Here is a 20623-nt window from a genome sequence, read left to right on the forward strand (position 1 = left end):
AATTAGCGATCGAAACTTCACTTTCGTATTGATAAAAGCGTAAAGGCTGGAACGATCAACAGTAAAAATCAGCCCACCAGTGAATGGTTGTAGCCATTTCAAAAACTATCAAGTTCTAAACTTGACAAGTCGAGATTTAGGAACTACCGATGTGGTTTGTCTACCGGAGATTCAAGCAACTTTCTGCTTGCTGGTTTCTACTTTTCATCCATAGTTGAGCATAAACTAAATGGAAGAGGAATTTCAGAACCACAAAACTTGGAATACTGTACTATTAGTTCTTTCCGCTGTCCTTGCTAACCATATTTGTATGATTCATTTTCGAACATTCAACAGTGCATGTGGTTTGTTCGATTCAAGACACAAGAGGAACTTCGAAGATCAAATATTAAGCGTCTGGAATGAGAGGTTTGTCAATTACAATGGAAACGCTTCAGAATATTGGCCACTGACACAACAACACAGAACAGAAGAGTGTTTGTCATACTTATGCTATCATGTTGAGGTCATCGATCTTTGCTGTGATAAATGCAGCGATCGATTCTGTTTTGTGCTGAAACGCGCATGAACTACAGAGCGAAAAAGAGTCCAGTCTTGTTCAGTTAATTCGTCTATTCCATTCTAAGGTTGAGTTTGTTAGGTCGGGATCATCAATTTGCACGAAACGAAAGGACCTTAGTATTTAAAAATGTTGCCATGATAGATCTGACAGAGAAATCAGCTACTGTAGCATTTACATTCATGACTATGATAAACCCAGATGGTGCAGTTGGAACTACGTGGATCAAACATCGTGTTCACTTGTAACGGATCTAGCCAAGGAAGTGGGTTAAAAAGAGCATTTGTGGACTGACATTCCTCGTCCCATGATTATCACACTTCAGAGTTGAGCCCATTCCATCTTTCAATTTGCCTACCACATACTTTCTATACTCTTCATGTGTACGATTCTACTGCAGACAGATTCCACCATTAAAACTTTGATAAGTGAAACATTCAGGTTACAATGTCAAAATTAGTGGAGAAAACATAATAGTTGAGTGTATGTCTTGTCGCTGGGTGAGAAATACATCTCCAAAGCAAGATGGGGCACGATGGTTCCGAAATCTGTCGTTCTGTGATAACTGACATCAAGTCTCTTTTGATGTGACTCGATTTGCGTTGTCATAGTATGTTTTAACAATCACTCAATAGGTACCATTTCGATAGTACAAAAACAAGGTCGACTTGAAAAAGGTCAAGAAGCTTTTGTAATGTTATAGGGAGAGAAGGGAAGTTGTCGTCCTTTTACAAATAATGGTAAGAGTAAGAAAGTGAACAAACTGAAGACACCTTATCATACAAGACGTCTAAGGTATACACCTTATCATACAAGTCTAAGGTATACACCTTATCATACAAGTCTAAGGTATACCGATAAGCCACGATAGGATAATCAGACGGAAAACACCAAAATGAGGCTAAAACGCCCACTTTATATGTTTAGGGCAATTGCAAATTTATGCCCGATTCGAAGGTTCTGAAATGAGTCTGAAAGTCCAGAACCGGATTTAAGATAACGCACCTATAGCCGTTGGCATATCTAATCCACATAAGCAATGTCAACCTTATCGCTGGTCTTATCAGTGCGCATGCAACCCGAATCTATATTCCCCAAGAAAAGCAGAGCTTGTCTTTAATTTGTGGCCAAGCCAAGCATAGGATACGGTCGAGCAGTAAACGGAGCAATATACGAAGCAACATGTCATTTCAAGCCGTTTCCAGCGGTTTACGTTGTAAAATACAGAGATCAGTATGCTATCCAAAATAGGGAATGCAACATGGAACGCAATATTCGCGATAAGCTTATCGTGTTGCGGCTTCCCCTTTCAAGATGAGGTGCGAATTACTACTGAAAAGAACCGTGTTATGAGCCTCCACAATTACCCAATGGGGACTTTCGTGATGACTGACAGACGTCAAAGTCTGATTTGGACGTAGGTTTTGCCGTTTTCCTGATAAACGGGCAGCACCAAAGTATGCAGTAAGAGCGGAACCCCAGTCCTCCTTTCTGTCCACGTTTAATAATACCACGCCAAAAATACCTCTTTTCGGGTTCGTTTCATTGGCCAGAGTGGCCACCTTCCTGCAGAATACCAAGAACGTGTTGTCCATCAAAAAATGTGTCAGTCGGTGAATGTGCGCACCTGCCGAACTGGGATGGAAAAGCAATCACGAACAAAGCTCAACGGCCGTCCGGCCAAAGGGCCAGAATTTGCCAAAAAGACAAACGCCGGGCCAAAATATCGCCGCGGCACCTCGACCAAACGCCAACTCATCTCGTCGGAGCAAAAAAAATGCGGCATAAACCAACAGATGGGCGTGCAGTTTAGACAGGCGTGCAGGGAAAAACCAGAGGCACAGAAAATCTAGAGCCCCACCACTTGGCTCGATTTTTTGCGGGAAACATCGAGCCTCGTCCGATAAGCCAGATAAACGTGGTGAGGATTGCACTTCTCCTCTTTGAGTTGGAAAGCAGAATCCAGCTGTGAAAGGTGCGTGTCCAGACCCTGCATGGCACATTGCAATGGTTCTTTGCACCTTTTTTGTCTCTTGTGTCCTGCGTCAGACATATCTTTACCATTTCGAGCACGGCGCTTTATCGTTCTGCGTCAGCATGCATATTCTTCAATGTTACGTACACGTTGGTATCCAAACCCATCATCCCCCACGCCGAAATAAAATGGCCGAAAAGTCTGCGGTGTTTTCAAAGGCTTTCCACAGGTTCTAAAACTTTTCAAGACAGCTTTCCCCGCTTATTCCCAAACCTTTCGTGCCATGTCCCAAAGAAGCTCTATCGATGGGCCTAGCGAAGAGATGAGCTCCGAAAAGAGCAGCTCCTTCGACAGAAACGGCTCCATCGAAAAAAACGGCTCCATCACCGGAGAAGAGGCCGTGACCACCACAGAAGACAAGAAATCCAAGCTGAATGCGAAGGTGACCGTCGCCTCGGTCGATTCTGTCGAAGAATTCAGCAGCGTGGGCTCGAATCCGGCTCTGCTGACCTCGCGTGAATACTATCACACCAAGAGAACGTTGGAGGTGAGACACGTCAACCTTATTGCCATTGGTGGCTCCATTGGCACTGGTTTGTTCATCACCATCGGTTCGACTGGCTTAACGGAGGCTGGTCCTCTAGGCCTTTTGCTCGGGTATCTTTTCTGGACAGCCATCATCTTGATGTTGACGGTTTCCGTGGGCGAGATGGTGTGCTACTTGCCCATTGATTCGCCCTTTTTGAACATTTCCGGCCGTGTCGTGGACCCGGCTTTTGAGTGTGCTGCGTCCATCAACTTTTGGTTGATGCAGAGCTTGTACATTCCGTTTGAAATCACCGCCGTCAACGCAATGTTCCATTACTGGAAAGACGGCTACTCGCCTGCTATTGCCTTGTGTATCCAGATTGCCATTTACGCTGCGCTCAACATTTTCGTGGTCAAGGCATATGGAGAGTCTGAGTTTTGGCTTTCGCTTGGCAAGTTGATCTTGTGTATTTTGCTCTTGTTTTTCACTCTCATCACCATGTGTGGTGGTAATCCAAGACACGATGCTTTTGGTTTCCGCAACTGGAAGGCTGAAGGTGGACCCATCGCAGAGTTTTTGACTAAAGGATCATCTGGTCGTTTCCACGGATTTATGGCAGGCCTCTTTTCGGCCTGTTTCGTGGTTGTGTCGGCGGAATACCTTAGTATGACTGCCGGTGAAGCGAAAAACCCAAGAAAAACTATGGCTCTGGCCTTCCGCACGGTTTTGGCCCGTTTGGTGGTGTTTTACATTGGTGGTGCGCTTTCCGTCGGCATTTTGATCGCCTACAACGACCCCAACTACTTGAAGAAGGCATCAGACTCATCCGATGCCGCTGCTTCGCCATATGTTGCTGCCATGAACAACTTGGGCATCAGTGTTCTTCCTGATATTGTCAATGCTATTTCCATGACCTCGGCATTCTCTGCTGGCAACTCTTACACTTACTGCTCGTCTCGGACCCTCTATGCCCTTTCGCTTAAAGGCTTTGCTCCCAAGTTTTTCTCTCGCTGCACCAAGAAGGGTGTTCCAATCTACTGTGTGTTTGTTGCTCTTGCGTTTGCATTAGCATCCTTGATGCAGTTGGCCAGTACCGGAAACAAGGTTTTGAACTATACTGTTTCGTTATCAACAGGTTCCCAGGTTCTCAATTATGCGTTCATGAGCACAACATACTTGTTCTTTTACAGAGCATGTAAGGCGCAGAACATTAACAGGGACGGTTTCTCTTTCAAATCGTTCGGGCAACCATACACGTCATATGTGGCCACATTCTTTTTGTGGCTCATCACGTTGGTCTTGGGCTATACGGTTTTTATGCCTGGGCATTGGTCTGTGGATGCATTTTTGTACAACTATCTCATGTTGTTCATCGCTGTGGTAGCATTTTTTGTCTACAAGTTTTGGAAGAAAACAACATTCGTCAAACCCGAAGAGGCGGATCTTCGGACGGGGCTCGATGAAATCGAGGAGCACGAGTACCAGCTTTATGCGGAGATAGAATCAGGACAGAAAACCACACACGGGCTTCTTGACAAGATTTTGAGCTGGATTATGTAACTACACTATAGATTAGAACAGGCGAACGGCCTAATACAGGAATTTTTTTGTCTTAGTCAAAGGCTTCAGCAATTTAATGTAGTGATTTTATGCGAAACAAGTACAATAATGCCCGCATTGAAGTACTGAGATCTGGATTTACCGGAACTTTCAGTGATTTTCACAGGGAGCAAGTAAAGTCTACTTGACGTTGCTCCGCTTGATGAGGCTGAAGAATGATTTTATAGCTACGAACAAGGCCCAAATATGTCCAGAAAGGAGGACGAAAAGAGTAAAACATGTTAAGAGCAGTAGATATGGCATCTCAGTCACAACAGCTTGAAAACGTTAAAGTTTGAACAACAGCGTAAGTGCTTCAAGGCCGACTGGAGCAAAGTATTAAAACAGCCCTTGAACAAAGAGGCAACCCCTTATTCAAGTCTTCTGCTCATCGCGCAATCAAATCAATATCTGAGCAGATATTTCCACGCAATTTTCTGCAACCGAGTCTTCATAGAACTGCCTTTGAACCGTTGATTTGAAACGTCTTGAACCGTTGAACCACCTTAAACCGTCTGCTTTACTTCATCTCCGATTCACTCTCTGTTCAGTTTTCCCCAGCTCTCCTCTTCTCTGCACACCCTCATCATCTTTCAACCACTTCTTTTCCACATGCCCTCTCTCCCACCTGAAAAAGAACGGTTTCTCCAGTGCTGCAGCGACATCGCCAGCGAGCTCGTGGCGCTGCTCAAGTCCAACAAGGACACAAACCTCAACGGCGTGGTGTCCCGCCACTCGAAAAAGCTCAAGCTCAAACACCAGCCGCGCTTGACCGACATCATCGCCGCCATTCCAGACCAGCACAAGAAGTACTTGCTTCCCAAACTCAAGGCCAAGCCTGTGAGAACGGCGTCCGGTATTGCTGTCGTCGCCGTCATGTGCAAGCCGCACCGCTGTCCCCACATTGCATACACGGGAAACATCTGTGTCTACTGCCCTGGCGGACCAGACTCGGACTTTGAATACTCCACGCAGTCATACACGGGCTACGAGCCCACGCTGATGCGGGCCATCCGCGCCCGCTACGACCCGTACGAGCAGGCCCGCGGGCGGATCGACCAGCTCCGGCTGTTGGGCCATCTGATCGACAAAGTCGAGTACATTGTCATGGGCGGCACGTTCATGTCGTTGCCCGTGGAGTACCGCGAGCACTTCATTGCCCAGTTGCACAACGCCTTGTCCGGATACTCGGGCACCGACCTTACTGAGTCCATCCGTTTTTCCCAGCAGGCGCAGACCAAATGTGTCGGCATCACCATCGAGACCAGACCCGACTACTGCACGGAAACACACTTGAGCGACATGTTGACATATGGCTGCACCCGTTTGGAGGTCGGCGTGCAGCTGGTCTACGAAGACGTGGCCAGAGACACCAACAGAGGCCACACGGTGAAGGCCGTTTGCGAAACCTTCGCCGTGGCCAAGGACGCGGGCTACAAAGTGGTCAGCCACATGATGCCGGACTTGCCCAACGTGGGGATGGAGCGGGACTTGCAGCAGTTTGTCGAGTACTTTGAAAACCCCGAGTTCCGTACCGACGGCTTGAAGATCTACCCGACCTTAGTCATCCGTGGCACTGGCTTGTACGAGTTGTGGAAGCGTGGTTTGTACAAGTCGTACAGCGCCAATGCCTTGGTGGACTTGGTTGCCCGGATCATGGCTCTTGTGCCGCCCTGGACCAGAATCTACAGAGTGCAGCGTGACATTCCTATGCCCTTGGTGACTTCTGGTGTGGAAAACGGAAACTTGCGTGAGTTGGCGCTTGCCAGAATGAAAGACTTTGGTACATCCTGTCGAGATGTGAGAACAAGAGAAGTGGGTATCCAGGAAGTCCACCACAAGGTGGCGCCGGACCAGGTCGAGCTTATTCGCCGTGACTACTATGCCAACGGCGGTTGGGAGACATTCTTGCTGTACGAGGATCCGAAGCAGGACATTTTGATTGGTCTTCTCCGCTTGCGGAAAGCCGCCAAGCCATTCCGCCGGGAATTGAAGGGCCAGCGCACTTCCCTTGTCCGTGAACTTCACGTTTACGGATCTGTGGTGCCGTTGCATTCTCGAGACCCACGGAAGTTCCAGCACCAGGGTTTCGGAACGTTGTTGATGGAAGAAGCTGCACGCATTGCGAAAGAGGAACACGGCTCCACCAAGATTTCTGTCATCTCTGGTGTGGGTGTGCGTAATTACTACGCAAGATTGGGATATGAGTTGGACGGGCCATACATGTCCAAGATGCTCTGATGAGGTTACCAAGAAGGTAGAGGTTGAAAGAAAAGCTTGCTTAATCTCAGTGACTTTTTCGGTGTTTGTACTTAATTGAGGCTATATTTATTGAGAACGATGCCACCAAGTTGTATGTAAGCTATTGCGGCTATTGTATGTGATTGTTGCGTACGTGTTAACTTGTTCATAACCAATGTTCAAGATAGAGTGAATGAGCGGCGCCCTTAAGCCTCTGGTCGAATATATATTGAATCCACTATTGGTACAGGCTATTTACTTAGAGTTTGGTCCCACACGTCAGTAGTGGAGCCCATCTCTTTAGACCAGCAATATTATACATCATTAAAACCGAATATACAGCAAGCACTAATCCTTCGCTTGTACCTGGGTTAATCCCATGGGCCGCTTTTCGCGTTCATTTGCTTCCGTGTATCTCTCCTGATGATAGCCAACTATAGTACATGCGGCAGGCCCGCTGAATTAAAATATGCAATCGTCATGTATGGTGGCGGAAATAGTGCTTTCCTGGCGCCTCGCCAACCTCGCGGGACCAGCCGGGAATATCCTCGCCCGAGCCGCCCACAGGCCGCTCGAGAACCACATTCTCAAGACTGAGCGCATCGCTCAACCAAGGATGGTTGATCATTCCGCCGGCATCGGCCCTGTTCTCTGGCTGCAATGTCAACATGGGCAACAAGAAATCGGCAATGTCAACTGCGTCGCTCACGGAAAACTTGTACTTTTCCACCAACACATCTTTCAAGCCCCACGGCTTCAATTTGGAGATGCGGTGGAGATCGCCGTGGGCATTAAAAAAGTCTCTCGCATAGTAGCTCTCCTTCAACATGGCGCGTGGGAACGGGCCAATCAACTCGATGATCTGCGCCATGTGGTCGTCGTCCTTGGTGTACGTCTTCCCACTCCGTGGATCGAACAAGTAGTCGCCTGTCAACAACTCAAACACAAGGCATGCAAACGACCACAAGTCTGCGCTGGCGCCCCAATGGTAGCCCAACAACACTTCGGGCGCCCGGTACTGGCGTGTCTGGATCTCGTCCGTGAAGTGGTGGTGCACCCAGCAGGCATTGCCCAAGTCTGCGATTTTGACCGAGATCAACTCGTCTTCATTTACCACGCCACGTGGCGGCTCCTGCGTCACAAACCCGCCGCTGCGTGACACAGACATCGACAGAAGCAGGTTGCTGAGGTCCTCGTCCATTTCCTCGCCGTCCGAATTGTTGTACGGCGCCTGTTTTGGCGTCAGCACAAACGCTCCGCCAAACAACAGCAGGTGGCTTGGCGTCTTCACCGGCGTGTTGCATGTGGTTGCAGCAAGCGTGGCAGCACTGGTGAAGGAGCGGTTGAATGAGCGCATGGGCAGAGGCAATGGCTGAGACCCGGTGATGAGCGTGTGGCGCCGGGCCCGTCTTCCGTTCCGTACGCTGGGAGAGCCGAGGTCGCGGACTTTGGAAAGAGAGGCCGCAGACGCTGAGCCCTTGAGACCGGGGGAGTTTTCCACCAGGTCTGGTTTGGAGCGGATCAGCTCCGTTTTCGACTTTGTCCGCAGCAACTTCCTCTGGAGACGGGCGTGCAGCTCCTCTGCCTCCACCAAGCGCACAATCTGCTCGACGTCGCCGATTTCAATCAAAACGTTCTCCGGCTTGAGGTCTGTGTGGATCACGCCGCATGTGCGATGCAAGAAATCCAAAGCCAGCAAGAGCTGCTTGGCAATCTGCTTGACAAACACCACAGGAATGCCGCGGTGCTTGTAGCGGCGGATGAGCGAGAGCAAGTTCTCGCCCAAAACCTCAAAAACCATGCAAACATGGACACCGTTGGGGCCCTTGTGGGTAAATGTGTCCAACAACTGGATCACGTGATCGTGCCCCGGATGGTAGATGTCGGCGCTGGTAACACGGTCCAAGAGCTTGATCTCGTCGATGGCCGTGTCCGTGTAGTGTTTGGCACTGCGCACGATCTTCATGGCCACGTGGCACTGCTTGTCGTTGTCTCTGGCCAACCACACGGTGGAAAAATGGCCCCAGCCAAGTTTCCGCACCAATGTGTACTTGTTGTCACGGTACGTTTCGCCAATGTAGCATGTGTGGTAGCCGCCAGGCACGTAGTCCTTGAGGCTTTCTTCGTTCTCGACATTGACGTCTTCAAAGTCCGAGTCCGACTCGTCCACCGCGTCCAAGCCAGGCTGGTCTGTCTGGCCTGTCTGGCCTGTCTGGGTGCCGCTGGCCTTGGCCAGATGCGGTTTTTGGTTGGATGAAGCCGGTTTTGCAGCCTGTTTGGCCCCTTGGGTCTGTGCCTGGTTCAGAGGCTGGCTCGCAGCTTGGTCAGAGGAGTCGTGGCCACGGGTCTGGCCTGTCTGGCTGCCCTCGTGGTCTTGGTTGTTCTGCTGTTCCTTGTATGTGTCATTTGCGTCGCCAAAGCTGTCGTAGTGGCTGCCAAAGCTCTGGCTGCCGTAACCTTGATTCTGGCTGCCGTAACTTTGGTTCTGGCTGGCGTAACTTTGATTCTGGCTGGCGTAGCTTTGGTTCTGGCTGGCGTAACTTTGGCTCTTGTGGCTATGCAGATCAAAGTCGGTGCTGATGGGCGTGAGCTCGGGCCGAAACGACTTCACCAGCGGTGCAAAAGTCAGGCTGGTGGCCAGGCCGGCCAGCGGAAGAAAGCCAAACGGCGCCGCATCCGAGGCAGCGCTGCTTTTGCGAGACGCATTCTCCTTGTAGTTGTGGTGGGTGTGTGGCTGGCTCTCGTGGTTGGCATCGGCCTTTTGGATGGCTAGCGACAAGTTAGACTTGTGGGACTGAGGCATCGGAAGGCGAATGGGCGCTTATGGTTGGGGCTGGCTCTTTTTTGTATGGATGAGGATTCCTATGAAAGGCTTTTTTTCATGGTGGGGCCGGGGCGCGCACGTGACCACGGCCCCAGACGGACGGAATTAGGTTGGGAAAGAGATTGGCAAGAAAAGAAGCGGTGGAAAGAGGCAGCGGCAGTGGCGACTACGACGGAGCAAGAGGAGGAGAAGAAAAGAGTGTTTGTGGCGTGAGTGCTTGTGGCAAAGCAAATTCTAAGAATAGGAGAAAACACTGCGCATACTGATTTGATGGTTTCTGCTCTGGCAACTACGATTTCTGTGTCGGAATAACCGCAATGAGGAGAGTGCTGGATGATTTTGTTCTCTTCTGCATATTTTCGTCCTTGTGTCTTTTTATCCTCTTTCTGTTTTTTGAGCTTGTTTGTGGATATCCTAGAGGATAATGAACAAGCCGATCTGCGATAATACCTGCACCATACTAGCAGTACGGTACTTCTACTAGATCAATACCGAACTGTCTGAATCGCTTGAATTCATTTAATTTCTTCTATTTGCTTTGGTGGTTCTTTTTGGGCCCTAACACATTAGCCTCCATAGTAATTTTCGCTCACATTTCATTGTGTCACCAAACTGCTACTGTCCATCTTATTTATAAATTAACACTCCAAACCAAACGGAGTTGGATTTTTACGTTCACGATGAAGCTCCATTGAAATAAATTTTTTAATTTTTATTTTTACATACAAACACAGACTATTGTCTTCGTACTTACTGAATGATGGCCTACCGAACCTGATCTTTTCAAGCGTAACTAGTTATCAGTTGCATTATTATATACCTGAATCTATCGACAGCCAACCCATACCGCTTAGTCAACCTCCATGTCTTCAGGCTTCTCACCACCCTTAGAAGCCTCTCTGGCAGCAGCCATCTTCTCGGCCATAGCGGCCATCTGAGCAGCCTCCTGCTTTTGTCTGACAGCCTGCTTCTTTTCCTCAACATCAGCCTGGTAACGGCCCTTGATAAGGTTACCAATGGAAGCCAACTCCTCGTACTTGGCGATGTACTTGGCCTTGGTCGAGTCGTAACCGTCATCGTACAACCAGTCCTCGGTCTTCATCAACAAGGCAGTCAACTTCTCCTTCTCGGCGTCAGAAGCAAAGTCCTTGTATTGGTCCTCCAACTTGCCTCTCAACTCGTAGATGTACTCCTCCAAGGCGTTCTTTCTGTCCTCGGTGTCGGCAACCAACTTGTCGGCAACAACCAAAGCGCTTTCCTTTTCGAACAAGGCTTGTCTCTTGTCCTCTGGCAAAGCAGCGCTGGTCATTTCAATGGTCAAGTCGTTCTTCTTAACCAACTTCTTGACTTCCTTGTATTCAGGCTCAGCCTCTGGGTCAACTTCTTCACCTTCCTTAGGCTCAACCAATTCCTTAACCAACTTCTCCTCAACGGTGTAAGCAGATTCGATGGTGTAGAAACCAGATGGGTCGTTTCTCAACTTCAACTTGGTGGCAATAGAAGTCTCGCCTTCGTTAGGAACAACACCCTTGATGGTCCACTTGGCGATCTGAGACTCAACACCAGCTGGCAACTCCTCCTTGTTGGTGTACTTGGCCTCGACTTCAAAGTCACCCTTTCTGAAAAGAGTGATGATCTTGGTGGATGGGAAAGTGCCGCCTCTTGGGAAAACTTCCATGTGGTCCTCGTCTTCTTCCTCCTTGTCCCAGAAGTAGGAAACCGAGTAAGGGTTGAAGTCCTCGAACTTGAAAGGTCTGACTCTCAAGGTTGGCGAGTGCATGGCACAGATGAAGGCGTTACCTCTGGCAATGGCTTCGTCTTGGTTCAAAGTGAAAGACAATTGCTTGCCGAAGATCTCGCTCAACTTGGCCTTCAAAGAAGGAACTCTGGTACAACCACCGATAACTTCAATGGAATCGATGTCCTCAGTGGTGATGCCAGCGTCCTTCAAAGCAATCTCAATAGGAACATGCACACGCTCCAACAAAGGCTTGACGTACTCCTCCAACTCCTCTCTGGTCAAAGAGGAAGAGACATCAACGTCATTCATAAGCGACTCGATGTTGATTGGAGCAGAACTGTTAGCAGACAAAACCTTCTTGACCTTTTCGGAAGCAGCAAGAACTCTGTAGAAAGCCTTTGGGTTCTCCTTCACGTCAATCTTGTACTTGCCCTTGAATTCCTCGGCAAAGTGGTTGGCAATAGCGTGGTCAAAGTCTCTGCCACCAAAGTGCTTGTCACAGGCGGAGCCCAAGATCTTCAACTCACCCTTCTTGACAGCGGCAATGGAAACTTGGTAGGAAGAGTGGCCAATGTCAACAAAAGCCACAATCTTAGGCTTGTCCTCGGGCAAATCGTTTTGCTTGAAAACACCGTACCCGACGGCAGCAGCAGTGACTTCGTTGACGATTCTGACAGGGTTCAAGCCAGCGATTTTACAAGCATCGGAAGCAGCACGTCTTTGCTTCTCGGTGTACCAAACTGGCACAGACAAGCAAATGTCGACGATGTTGCCCTTTGTTTCCTTGGCAGTGATGTCTTTGATCTTGTTCAAGAACATGGCGGTCAACTGGGTCGAGGTGAATTCCTGTTGTTCACCGGCAAATCTGACCTTGGCGCTAATCTGGCCATCCTCGTTTTCAACCAAAGGAGCAGTGAAAAACTTCTTCTCAATCTCAAAGTCTGGGTCGGAGTAGTTCAAGCCCAAGATTCTCTTCAAGTTGTCAACGGTGTTCTTAATGTTGGAAGTTTGCTGGTTCTTGGCCGATTCACCAATAAATCTGTTCTTCATACCAAAACCCACCAAGGAAGGGGTGGAACGGTTGGAGACTTCGTTGACGATAATGTCAATTCCTCTGTTTCTCGCACAGGCAATGACTGTGTTGTCATTTCCCAAATCGACACCAAATGGAGTGGACATTTTACTTTGTTCTTTTTTTCTTTCTGAAAAAATGGCGAAAAGTCTTGAAGTCTTATTAAAACGAATGCGCGCGCGCACGACTCATCTAGAAAGTTCGAGAAGCTTCTCACAGCAACTTTGCCCTTCCTGGACTGGGAAAATGGTAATTCGCCTTTGAAACTATCGTAAAGGTATGAAATGACCACCAGGAAAAGTTGAGAGAGCTGGCAAGCCTGTAGAAGCTGGCAAATTTGGGTCGTGCGAGACTCATAATATATTATGTGCAGGCCACCGTATACGGCAGGTGCGGACGTGGTACTGTCTTGGCTAAAATTGAATATAAATTAAAAGCTATAAAAATTTCATGGCTACGTAAACAAACCGTGTCAGGCCAGAAATATATGGGATATTGTTAGATAAGCAAGAACTTAGTACTGAAGTATGTGTGGTTCGTATTAACGATTAGATTTCATTTGTGGAACCAAGTAGCCCAAATAAAATAGAAGCGTGGTAATTTAGAAGTAGCCATCTTCTCTAAAAATGTAGGTCGATCTTAAAATATGATTTCCTTCCAGTTTCCACCATTCTCTATTTCTTAAAAACATCCGGCAACATCTATAACAAGAAGTTACATCTTGATTATATAAATCATCAGAGCAATCGCAGGCTACTTAATAAATATCCATTGCGTTGTCGTTGCTGAAGAAAAATTCCGTCAAATCCATTTCGTGGTCTTCTAGATTTCATGGGTCTTCATTGTTCGTCAAACAGCTTGGACTCACAGAGAAAGCAAGCAAGTATTCGAACTCTAAATTTCCACTACTGACAAATCCTGCCATGGATACACAGATCTTCTACCATGTGCAACAGAAGAAGCAAATGTGTAGCAAAAACCCTCCCGTAACTTCTCTAGCCAATATTCGTCGATCATGTGCTCTGCTCCAAAATGGTGAGAAGTGTCATCCAGCCTCCGGTCTCCGCTAACCGCACGTAGTCCTCTTCTTTCCGGTTCCGTACATACTCCACAAGAAGGGCAAATTCAGAGTCTGCCAAAATATCCATGCCGCGAATGTGTACAAGCAAGTGGAAATCAGCAAGAGAGTCGGTCCCGCCTTCCACTTGCGAGCGGACCAGACGCAAATCAGGCGCCTCGCCCACAAAGGCACGGTTCTCGACCGGGAACCGCTGTGTGAACATTGGAGTAGGCTGAACAGGAAATCCGTCCAGTAGTGTCACCAATAGATAGTCGATTGGGAAGGAAGGTTTGGCGTTTGTCTTCACTTGCAACCCATACTCGTTGATACGAGTGTAGAACACATCTGGCACATATCGCTTGCCCTCTGTGGGGTTGATCCACACCTGGGATGGCTGTGTTGAAGGACATATGAGGTCTGCCGCAATGAGAGCTTCTGCGCTCGCCGACACCTGGTAGGCCCGCGGTTCAATCTCGCCCTTGGTGTTGCCCGTGATCACACACGTCACAAACTTAGAGGAGAAGCGGCCTGTAGAAGAATGGCGACACGCCGCCGCGTGGAGAATCTGGTTGCGTGCGGCCATGGCCACTTCGACGCCAGAAAGGAAAAACAGGTCCTTGTGCCGTTTGCACAACACTGAGCCGTCTCTGGCACCACTGTCGGTCAAATCGGTGAAGACAGCACCTACAGGAACAAGGCCAAGGGACTGCGCCACTTGGTCCACCTGTGCCTGGTTTTCCCACTCCAAGAGCGTGATCCCGTCTGCCTCGTCGGCCTGTGGCGGTTCGTAGATGGCTTCGACAACGGCCTTGATGCCCAATGGCACCTGGTCAAAAGGCTCGTACCGGCCGTACATGACACCGTAGCGCTGAGCGCCGGAACGACGCCACGCATCAAGAAAGCGGTCCATCACGGCGTGGTCAGCAAACTCCACGTGGTCCACCATACGGAACAGCTGCTGCTGAAGGGTGATTGGCGCAGGCTGACACTGAGAGCAGATTCCAGCGGGATATGGCGCGTGGCCCAGGTTGCAGGGGCGAACACGGTAGTCTGGAACGTCCAAAGGCGCCACGCTGTTTGGCGTGAGGTGCTGGCGCTCCTTGACGTGGGCCCAGAAGGACTGGTGCTTGATGCCGTGTTCTGCAAGATACGCAAGGTCCCAAGGCGGGAGCGGCGAGCAGTACTCACACATGCCCCTGTCGCCGTGGCGGCAAAGCGCCGAGCGGGAGCGAGGAATGAGGCCCTCTGCGCGGTCGAGCTCGGCGTCCACAGGGAAAGATTGTGCATCCGGGCTGGTGGCTGCAAAAGGCGGCGCGTTGACAGCCGGCTCCGCGGTGGTATTGGCGTTATTGGCGTTATTGGCTGCCTTCTTTGTGCTTGTTGCATTTGCACCTGTCGTGGAGTTTGTTGAAGTGACATGCGCATACCCGCCAGCTTTGGGGTTTCCTGTTGTTTGTGCGTCGCCAGGGACAGAAACCTCTGTGATGTAAAGGAGGGCACCATTGGAAAGACCCATGTTGCCTACTGTGTCGTTCAATTCGCTTGCAAGAATGCCCTTGTTGGAAGGCGAATCGCTCACATAGAAATCGCCTGCGAGGCCAAAATGGGCGCGGGCAGACTCGACAGCTTCAGCAAAGGGCGAGGTGGGCTCGGTCTGGATCCGGGCCATGCCGCTTTTCGATCTGAAACGGAGAATCATGGTGTATGGGGAGAAGAGTGGTTTGGTGGAGAAGCAAAAGTAGTCGCGAAAGTGAAAGCGAGTGCGAACAGTGCGGCCACATTGATAAAGACGTATTATGTAAGAAGCAGAGAGGCTACGGCAGGGCCAAATATGTAGTTAAGTCCAATGTGATAGATTGTTTGCTTTGGTGTGTTTTTATGAATTTTGTCAAGGTGGCGAGTTGAACCTGTTAGCGGTCCCCCTCCTATGCGCATATTCTTCTTGCTTCCATCATTCAAGGCTTGGACACGCGAGGTGGCTTTTGGATTAGTTCCGGGTGCTGAAGGAACAACCAATGTATATAAAAAGTTTTCTGAACAGTCTCTACAGAAAACTAGTTGATAACAATATCTGTAAATACACAACGCTTCGTTTATTATATTAGCTAGACATCAACGGAACCAAAGTATCATAAACTTCAAGAAGTGGCTCATACAAGTGGATGACTAGATATATGTAATTCAGCTGTTCTGGATAATTGACACAAACGAAGTTGAAAGTCACAATCGTGAGCGTTGGTAATCCAAGCAAATGTGATTATCAACTTGAATAATTAATATTTGGATCTTTCTTCTCATACGAATTTCTGGTCCACAACTTAACCTTTGCTCTGAACACTTCTGTCCTTACAAGTAATTGCCGATAACTTCACTGGTACTTCGTTATTTTTTTTGAACTGTGTTAGTTTCGTCGGTTTCCTATCTCGAATATGTGTTGGTAATCATACGAGCTATAGTTCCATCAGGAACTGTACGCTGTTTCAGGCTATAGAGCTACTTCATTTGTTGTTGCTCATCAACTTAAAAGAGTTCATCCCTACTGCACTAGAGCTCAACCTCAAAGAGTCGCTGTTACGATTATTCTGCTTAATTTGCCCTCACGAGAATTGTTCTATTCGGACAAATTATGAAACATGCCAAAAAGACTATAGCGAGTACTTGATAATTAACAACAACATTTAGTATTCACGTATAATTCTCGAAGAACAGCAATTCAGCTTGCTATCATCTAGTGTTTCCGATAGTTAATACTTTGAGCTGTTTTGCTTTCTCAGTAAAATCATGATCGATTACCTTGAGTGGAGACAGTGTATTTTCTTGGGCAAGTTGCTGCACATGCATGCAATCTCTCTCATGATGTGCATGCGTCCTGCTGCAAACAAACAAGAGTGGTAAATGCGGTGACCCCAGGTTTGCGCGCTTAGCATATGCACGTTTAACAATTATCGTATTCACATCTTCGTCTATCTTCTTCATTCACAGCACCGCCTTTGTAGGCAAAGTTGCTCGAAATAATCCATGTCAGATCCTGACAAGTCAAATCTTTTTGGTCCGCTGGATGCCAACCCAAGTCCGCCTCTTCCCATAGGAGATAACATCCATGAGTTATCAGACAAGCAGCTATCGAAACTCGTACAACTCAAGTTCCAAAACCAGCCGTTTCGGCTTGTGCGGCAACTATCCAAAGACTTAGCATCAAAAGAGGCCGAGCTCATTTTGCTACGGAAAGAAAAGTTTCAGAGAGAACAAGAGTTGATGCGTCTATGCATGGAGTACGGCAACTTATCTGCGTTAGAAGTAGATCGACACCTCAATGCGCTTCCAGTCGAAGCAAACGCACAAAAAGTCGTTTCCCAAATGATCCAGTCGGCTCTAGATGAACAGGTAGGAAAAATCCCGGTTAGAAAGAGCACCCGGCCTCGCCAGATTTCGAAATCATCCGAGACGATAGATCTTCCAAGCCCGCAGACCAATGGACTGCCTCCAAGTGAGGCTTTACAACATAGGAATACAAGGGATGCCAGTTCCGAGCACGAAAAGAGACAAAGACCTCCGTTGGTCCATGGTTCTAGTTCAAGTCGAGTTCCTTCAGCAGAGACGGAAAAGAGGAGCCACTGGCTTGACTGGCTCAATCCATCAGAGGAGCTCATCACTTCTTCCTCATCTGGAAGCTTGAATTCCCGTTTACGTTCGCTCAGTCTTTCGAGCTTTCGGCGTAAACCACAGAAAAATCCGGTAGAATTGCAGAGTATCGGCGATACAGACGACATTGTGGTGGCAGATTCCAATACCGACAAATACGGATTTTATATTGACATGCCTTCTTCAACTCAAAATGATTCCCCTATTTTCAATAACGCTGCCATGAGTGGTGACTCTATTCAAGCAGAAAGTTCGGCAATGACCGCAACCATTTCTCTCGATGCATCTGGAACCATTGACAAACTCAAACATTTGGGTGAGCTTTATGATGCGCAGAACGACGAGATTGTGAAAAGGTGGGATACATTCATGAACCACGTTCGGAGAGAGAAACTCAAACGGCATAAAGAAGAGGATAGCGAAACGTTCGGCGCCAGAGGCCAAAACCTAAAACGGCCTGAATCTCGACTTGCAAAGTTTTTCATATCTGGTGACGATGAAAATTCAGACGACTTACCGCGAGCCCTTCTTCGTTTAGTCAATGAGAGTGGGATACCGCCAAAATACAGAAACACTCTTTGGTTCGAGCTTTCAGGCGCTAAAAACCGTGAAGTTCGAGGGGAATTCCAGCGATTGGTTGAGGTAAGTCAGACGACTGAAGATAGTGTGATCAAAAGCCATTTGGAGCAGATTGACTTGGACTTGCATCGCACCCACCCTTCCAATCGGTTTTTCAATGATATGTCTAACAGCCAGCCAGGACCGCATTTGTACAAGCTCCAGAATATTTTATATGCGTTTGTCGCTTTCAAGCCGGAGATTGGATATTCGCAGGGTATGAACAAAGTGGTGGGCAATCTCCTTCTAGGAACGAACGAGGGAAATATCCATAGTGCAGAAAAGCTCTCAGAGGAGGATGTTTTTTGGATTTTCGTAAGTTTGACGGAGGATTTCGTTCCAAAGTACGGCAAAGTGGAGTTTTTCCATCCAGATGCTCTTGCATACATCCAGCAGGATGTGGAGCTTGTCCAATCTGAATATTTTCCCCAACTATTGCCCAAGCTTTTCAAGCACCTAAAATCTATCGGGGTGGAAATACAAATGCTCATACTCCGGTGGTGGTTGGGGCTTTTTACAGAAAGCTTTTTTTCGGTGGAGCTTTGGTTCAAGCTTTTTGACAATTTGCTTCTCAGTGAAAGTGCAGACGTGAAGTTTGTGAGCTACAGTTTGGCAATTTTCAAACTTTTCGAAAAGACTCTACTAGACATCTTTGACGCCGACGAAGTATACCGTCTCATGAGCAATTTGAATATGCAAATGGTGAGTCAGACCAACATTCGATATAGCGAATTCATCATCATGAGCAACGAGTTCGAAAGACATCTTGATGCAGCAGATTTGGAACGAAAACGGCTGGCTTTCATCCAGATACCATCAAATACCCCATGAGCGGGAGCATTTGCATAAGTATATTTAAACTACGAAACTGCAGGTTACACTACCTGTTTCCGAAGTCTAATCTCTTCATTGATCCCGGGGTGTTATTGCCAGCTGGAGACCGTAGAAATGTGCCTAGGTGAACAGGGGGCCAAATACTCCGAACTGACAATCATTCATGCATGGCTGACTTGATTTTGTTTTGGTATACGCAATGCCAACTCAATGCGCCGCGCATGTTGTCCAACGCACCATGCGAGGACATTTAGTTTTTGGTTGCATGAGGTGCATACAACCAAATATAGAACAGCCCCAATTTCTCTTGGTGGTTTCAAGTAATATCAGCGAAAGCTGGCTTGTCCCCCTCGAGAGCATAATTACTTCCCAAAGACATGCACTTTCCCCTTTACACCTGCGTGAAAATAGTCCTCTCGCTTACGATGACACACTATTACGAGCCCTGTACTTGCACAGGAGCTGCACTTCTCTGCAGAACAGCTCTTTTCATGACACGAGTCAGTTTCTTCTCCTCATGATTCCCAGACAGTTGCAAGGAAAGAGAACCGTCTATGGAGTGGTTGCTGCTGTTGTGATATGGGCGCTCTTCTTCTACAGCGGGTCGTTTTTGGGCGCACCGGCTAGTGTCGTCTATGTTGATCTGGCTACGGGTCAAGTTCTTGCCCAGAAACCACAACAAGTGGCCGAAAAACCACCCGTGCAAGAGAACGTCCCCGTTCAGAAACCACAGGATTCTAGTTTGGTGGCGCAAGAGCAAGGGACCGCGCCCGGGGACTGTGTGATTCCTGGCCCTCGCGCCAATGCTACATTTGTCACATTGGCTCGTAATTCAGAGCTCTATGATTTGGTCAAGGCGATCAGAAACGTGGAAGACCGCTTCAACAGAAAGTTCCACTACGACTGGGTTTTCTTGAATGACGAGCCGTTCACAGACGAATTCAAGCGTGTGACTGGGTCAATTGTGTCTGGAACAGCAAAGTATGGTTTGGTCCCCAAAGAACACTGGTCATACCCAGACTGGATTGATCAGTCGAAGGCAGCTGCCTCGCGGAAGAAAATGAAGGAAGAAGGCATTATCTATGGCGATTTGGAGTCTTATAGACACATGTGTCGGTATGAGTCTGGATTCTTCTGGAGACATCCATTGATGAACGAATACGAGTGGTACTGGCGAGTCGAGCCTGGAATCCAAATCCATTGCGATTTGGACTACGACCTTTTCCGCTACATGGAAGAAAACAACAAGGTGTACGGATTCACCATCACCATCCACGAGTTTATCAAGACCATCCCTACCTTATGGGATCGCACAAAGGAGTTTCTCAAGGCGCATCCAGAACACGTTGCCGAAAACAACTTGATGGAGTTTATCAGTGAAGACAAGGGAGAGACATACAACTTGTGCCACTTCTGGTCGAATTTTGAGGTTGCATCGTTGAAATTTTGGCGCTCCAAAGCATACACCGAGTACTTTGATTTCCTTGACAAAACAGGCGGATTCTTTTACGAAAGATGGGGAGATGCCCCTGTGCATTCCATTGCTGCATCTCTCTTTTTGCCTAAGGACAAGATCCACTTCTTCGAAGATGTGGGTTACAACCACGGTGTTTACACACAGTGCCCTTTGAATGAGGAGTTCCGCACAAATCACAAGTGCTCGTGTGATCCAGAGAGCGATTTCACCTTCAGACCGTATGCATGCGGAAAGCAGTATTTCAAAGCCATGGGACTTGAAAAACCTCCAAACTGGGAAAAGTACAGTACATAACCGTGCATCATACAAATGCTGGTAATAAATAGCATCGATAAAGTACCCTTGTTTTGTTTGCGTAGTAAGACATGTTGAAGTCACTAGCCACTCCCTTCTCGTACTGAAATGTAGTTCTCCTTGTTGCAGAAGACCCTATGCATTAAAAAGGAGATGCT

At 48.0% G+C, this 20623-nt stretch overlaps 8 protein-coding genes across 8 annotated transcripts; 5 read left to right on the plus strand and 3 right to left on the minus strand. All coding sequences in view use genetic code 12, as the record gives it.

Annotated features, from left to right (window-relative positions):
* Positions 1–2160: 2160 nt before the first annotated feature.
* On the plus strand, positions 2161–2412 carry FOB63_001379 (uncharacterized protein; the record flags this gene model as incomplete). Its single annotated transcript, XM_066102158.1, has 1 exon — positions 2161–2412. One exon carries the CDS (start codon positions 2161–2163, stop codon positions 2410–2412), a length of 252 nt encoding a protein of 83 aa, XP_065958457.1.
* Positions 2413–2817: 405 nt separating this feature from the next.
* Positions 2818–4623, plus strand: FOB63_001380 (Amino acid permease family protein; the record flags this gene model as incomplete). Its single annotated transcript, XM_002618514.2, has 1 exon — positions 2818–4623. The coding sequence occupies one exon, from the start codon at positions 2818–2820 to the stop codon at positions 4621–4623; it is 1806 nt and encodes a 601-aa protein (XP_002618560.2).
* A 651-nt stretch (positions 4624–5274) lies between these two features.
* Positions 5275–6903, plus strand: ELP3 (Elongator subunit; the record flags this gene model as incomplete). The annotated part of the gene is made up of 1 exon (XM_002618513.2): positions 5275–6903. One exon carries the CDS (start codon positions 5275–5277, stop codon positions 6901–6903), a length of 1629 nt encoding a protein of 542 aa, XP_002618559.1.
* A 478-nt stretch (positions 6904–7381) lies between these two features.
* On the minus strand, positions 7382–9706 carry FOB63_001382 (serine/threonine protein kinase; the record flags this gene model as incomplete). Its single annotated transcript, XM_066102159.1, has 2 exons — positions 7382–9388; positions 9440–9706. 2 exons carry the CDS (start codon positions 9704–9706, stop codon positions 7382–7384), a joined length of 2274 nt encoding a protein of 757 aa, XP_065958458.1.
* Positions 9707–10577: 871 nt separating this feature from the next.
* On the minus strand, positions 10578–12647 carry MSI3 (adenyl-nucleotide exchange factor; the record flags this gene model as incomplete). The annotated part of the gene is made up of 1 exon (XM_002618511.2): positions 10578–12647. The coding sequence occupies one exon, from the start codon at positions 12645–12647 to the stop codon at positions 10578–10580; it is 2070 nt and encodes a 689-aa protein (XP_002618557.2).
* A 906-nt stretch (positions 12648–13553) lies between these two features.
* NPL4 (Npl4p) lies at positions 13554–15299 on the minus strand (the record flags this gene model as incomplete). The annotated part of the gene is made up of 1 exon (XM_002618510.2): positions 13554–15299. The coding sequence occupies one exon, from the start codon at positions 15297–15299 to the stop codon at positions 13554–13556; it is 1746 nt and encodes a 581-aa protein (XP_002618556.2).
* A 1319-nt stretch (positions 15300–16618) lies between these two features.
* Positions 16619–18691, plus strand: FOB63_001385 (uncharacterized protein; the record flags this gene model as incomplete). Its single annotated transcript, XM_002618509.2, has 1 exon — positions 16619–18691. One exon carries the CDS (start codon positions 16619–16621, stop codon positions 18689–18691), a length of 2073 nt encoding a protein of 690 aa, XP_002618555.2.
* Positions 18692–19211: 520 nt separating this feature from the next.
* On the plus strand, positions 19212–20465 carry MNT2 (glycosyltransferase family 15 protein; the record flags this gene model as incomplete). The annotated part of the gene is made up of 1 exon (XM_002618508.2): positions 19212–20465. One exon carries the CDS (start codon positions 19212–19214, stop codon positions 20463–20465), a length of 1254 nt encoding a protein of 417 aa, XP_002618554.2.
* Positions 20466–20623: the final 158 nt, after the last annotated feature.

This window comes from Clavispora lusitaniae (genome assembly GCF_014636115.1).
Source record: "Clavispora lusitaniae strain FDAARGOS_655 chromosome Unknown tig00000038_pilon, whole genome shotgun sequence".
NCBI classification, from domain to species: Eukaryota; Fungi; Ascomycota; class Pichiomycetes; order Serinales; family Metschnikowiaceae; genus Clavispora; species Clavispora lusitaniae.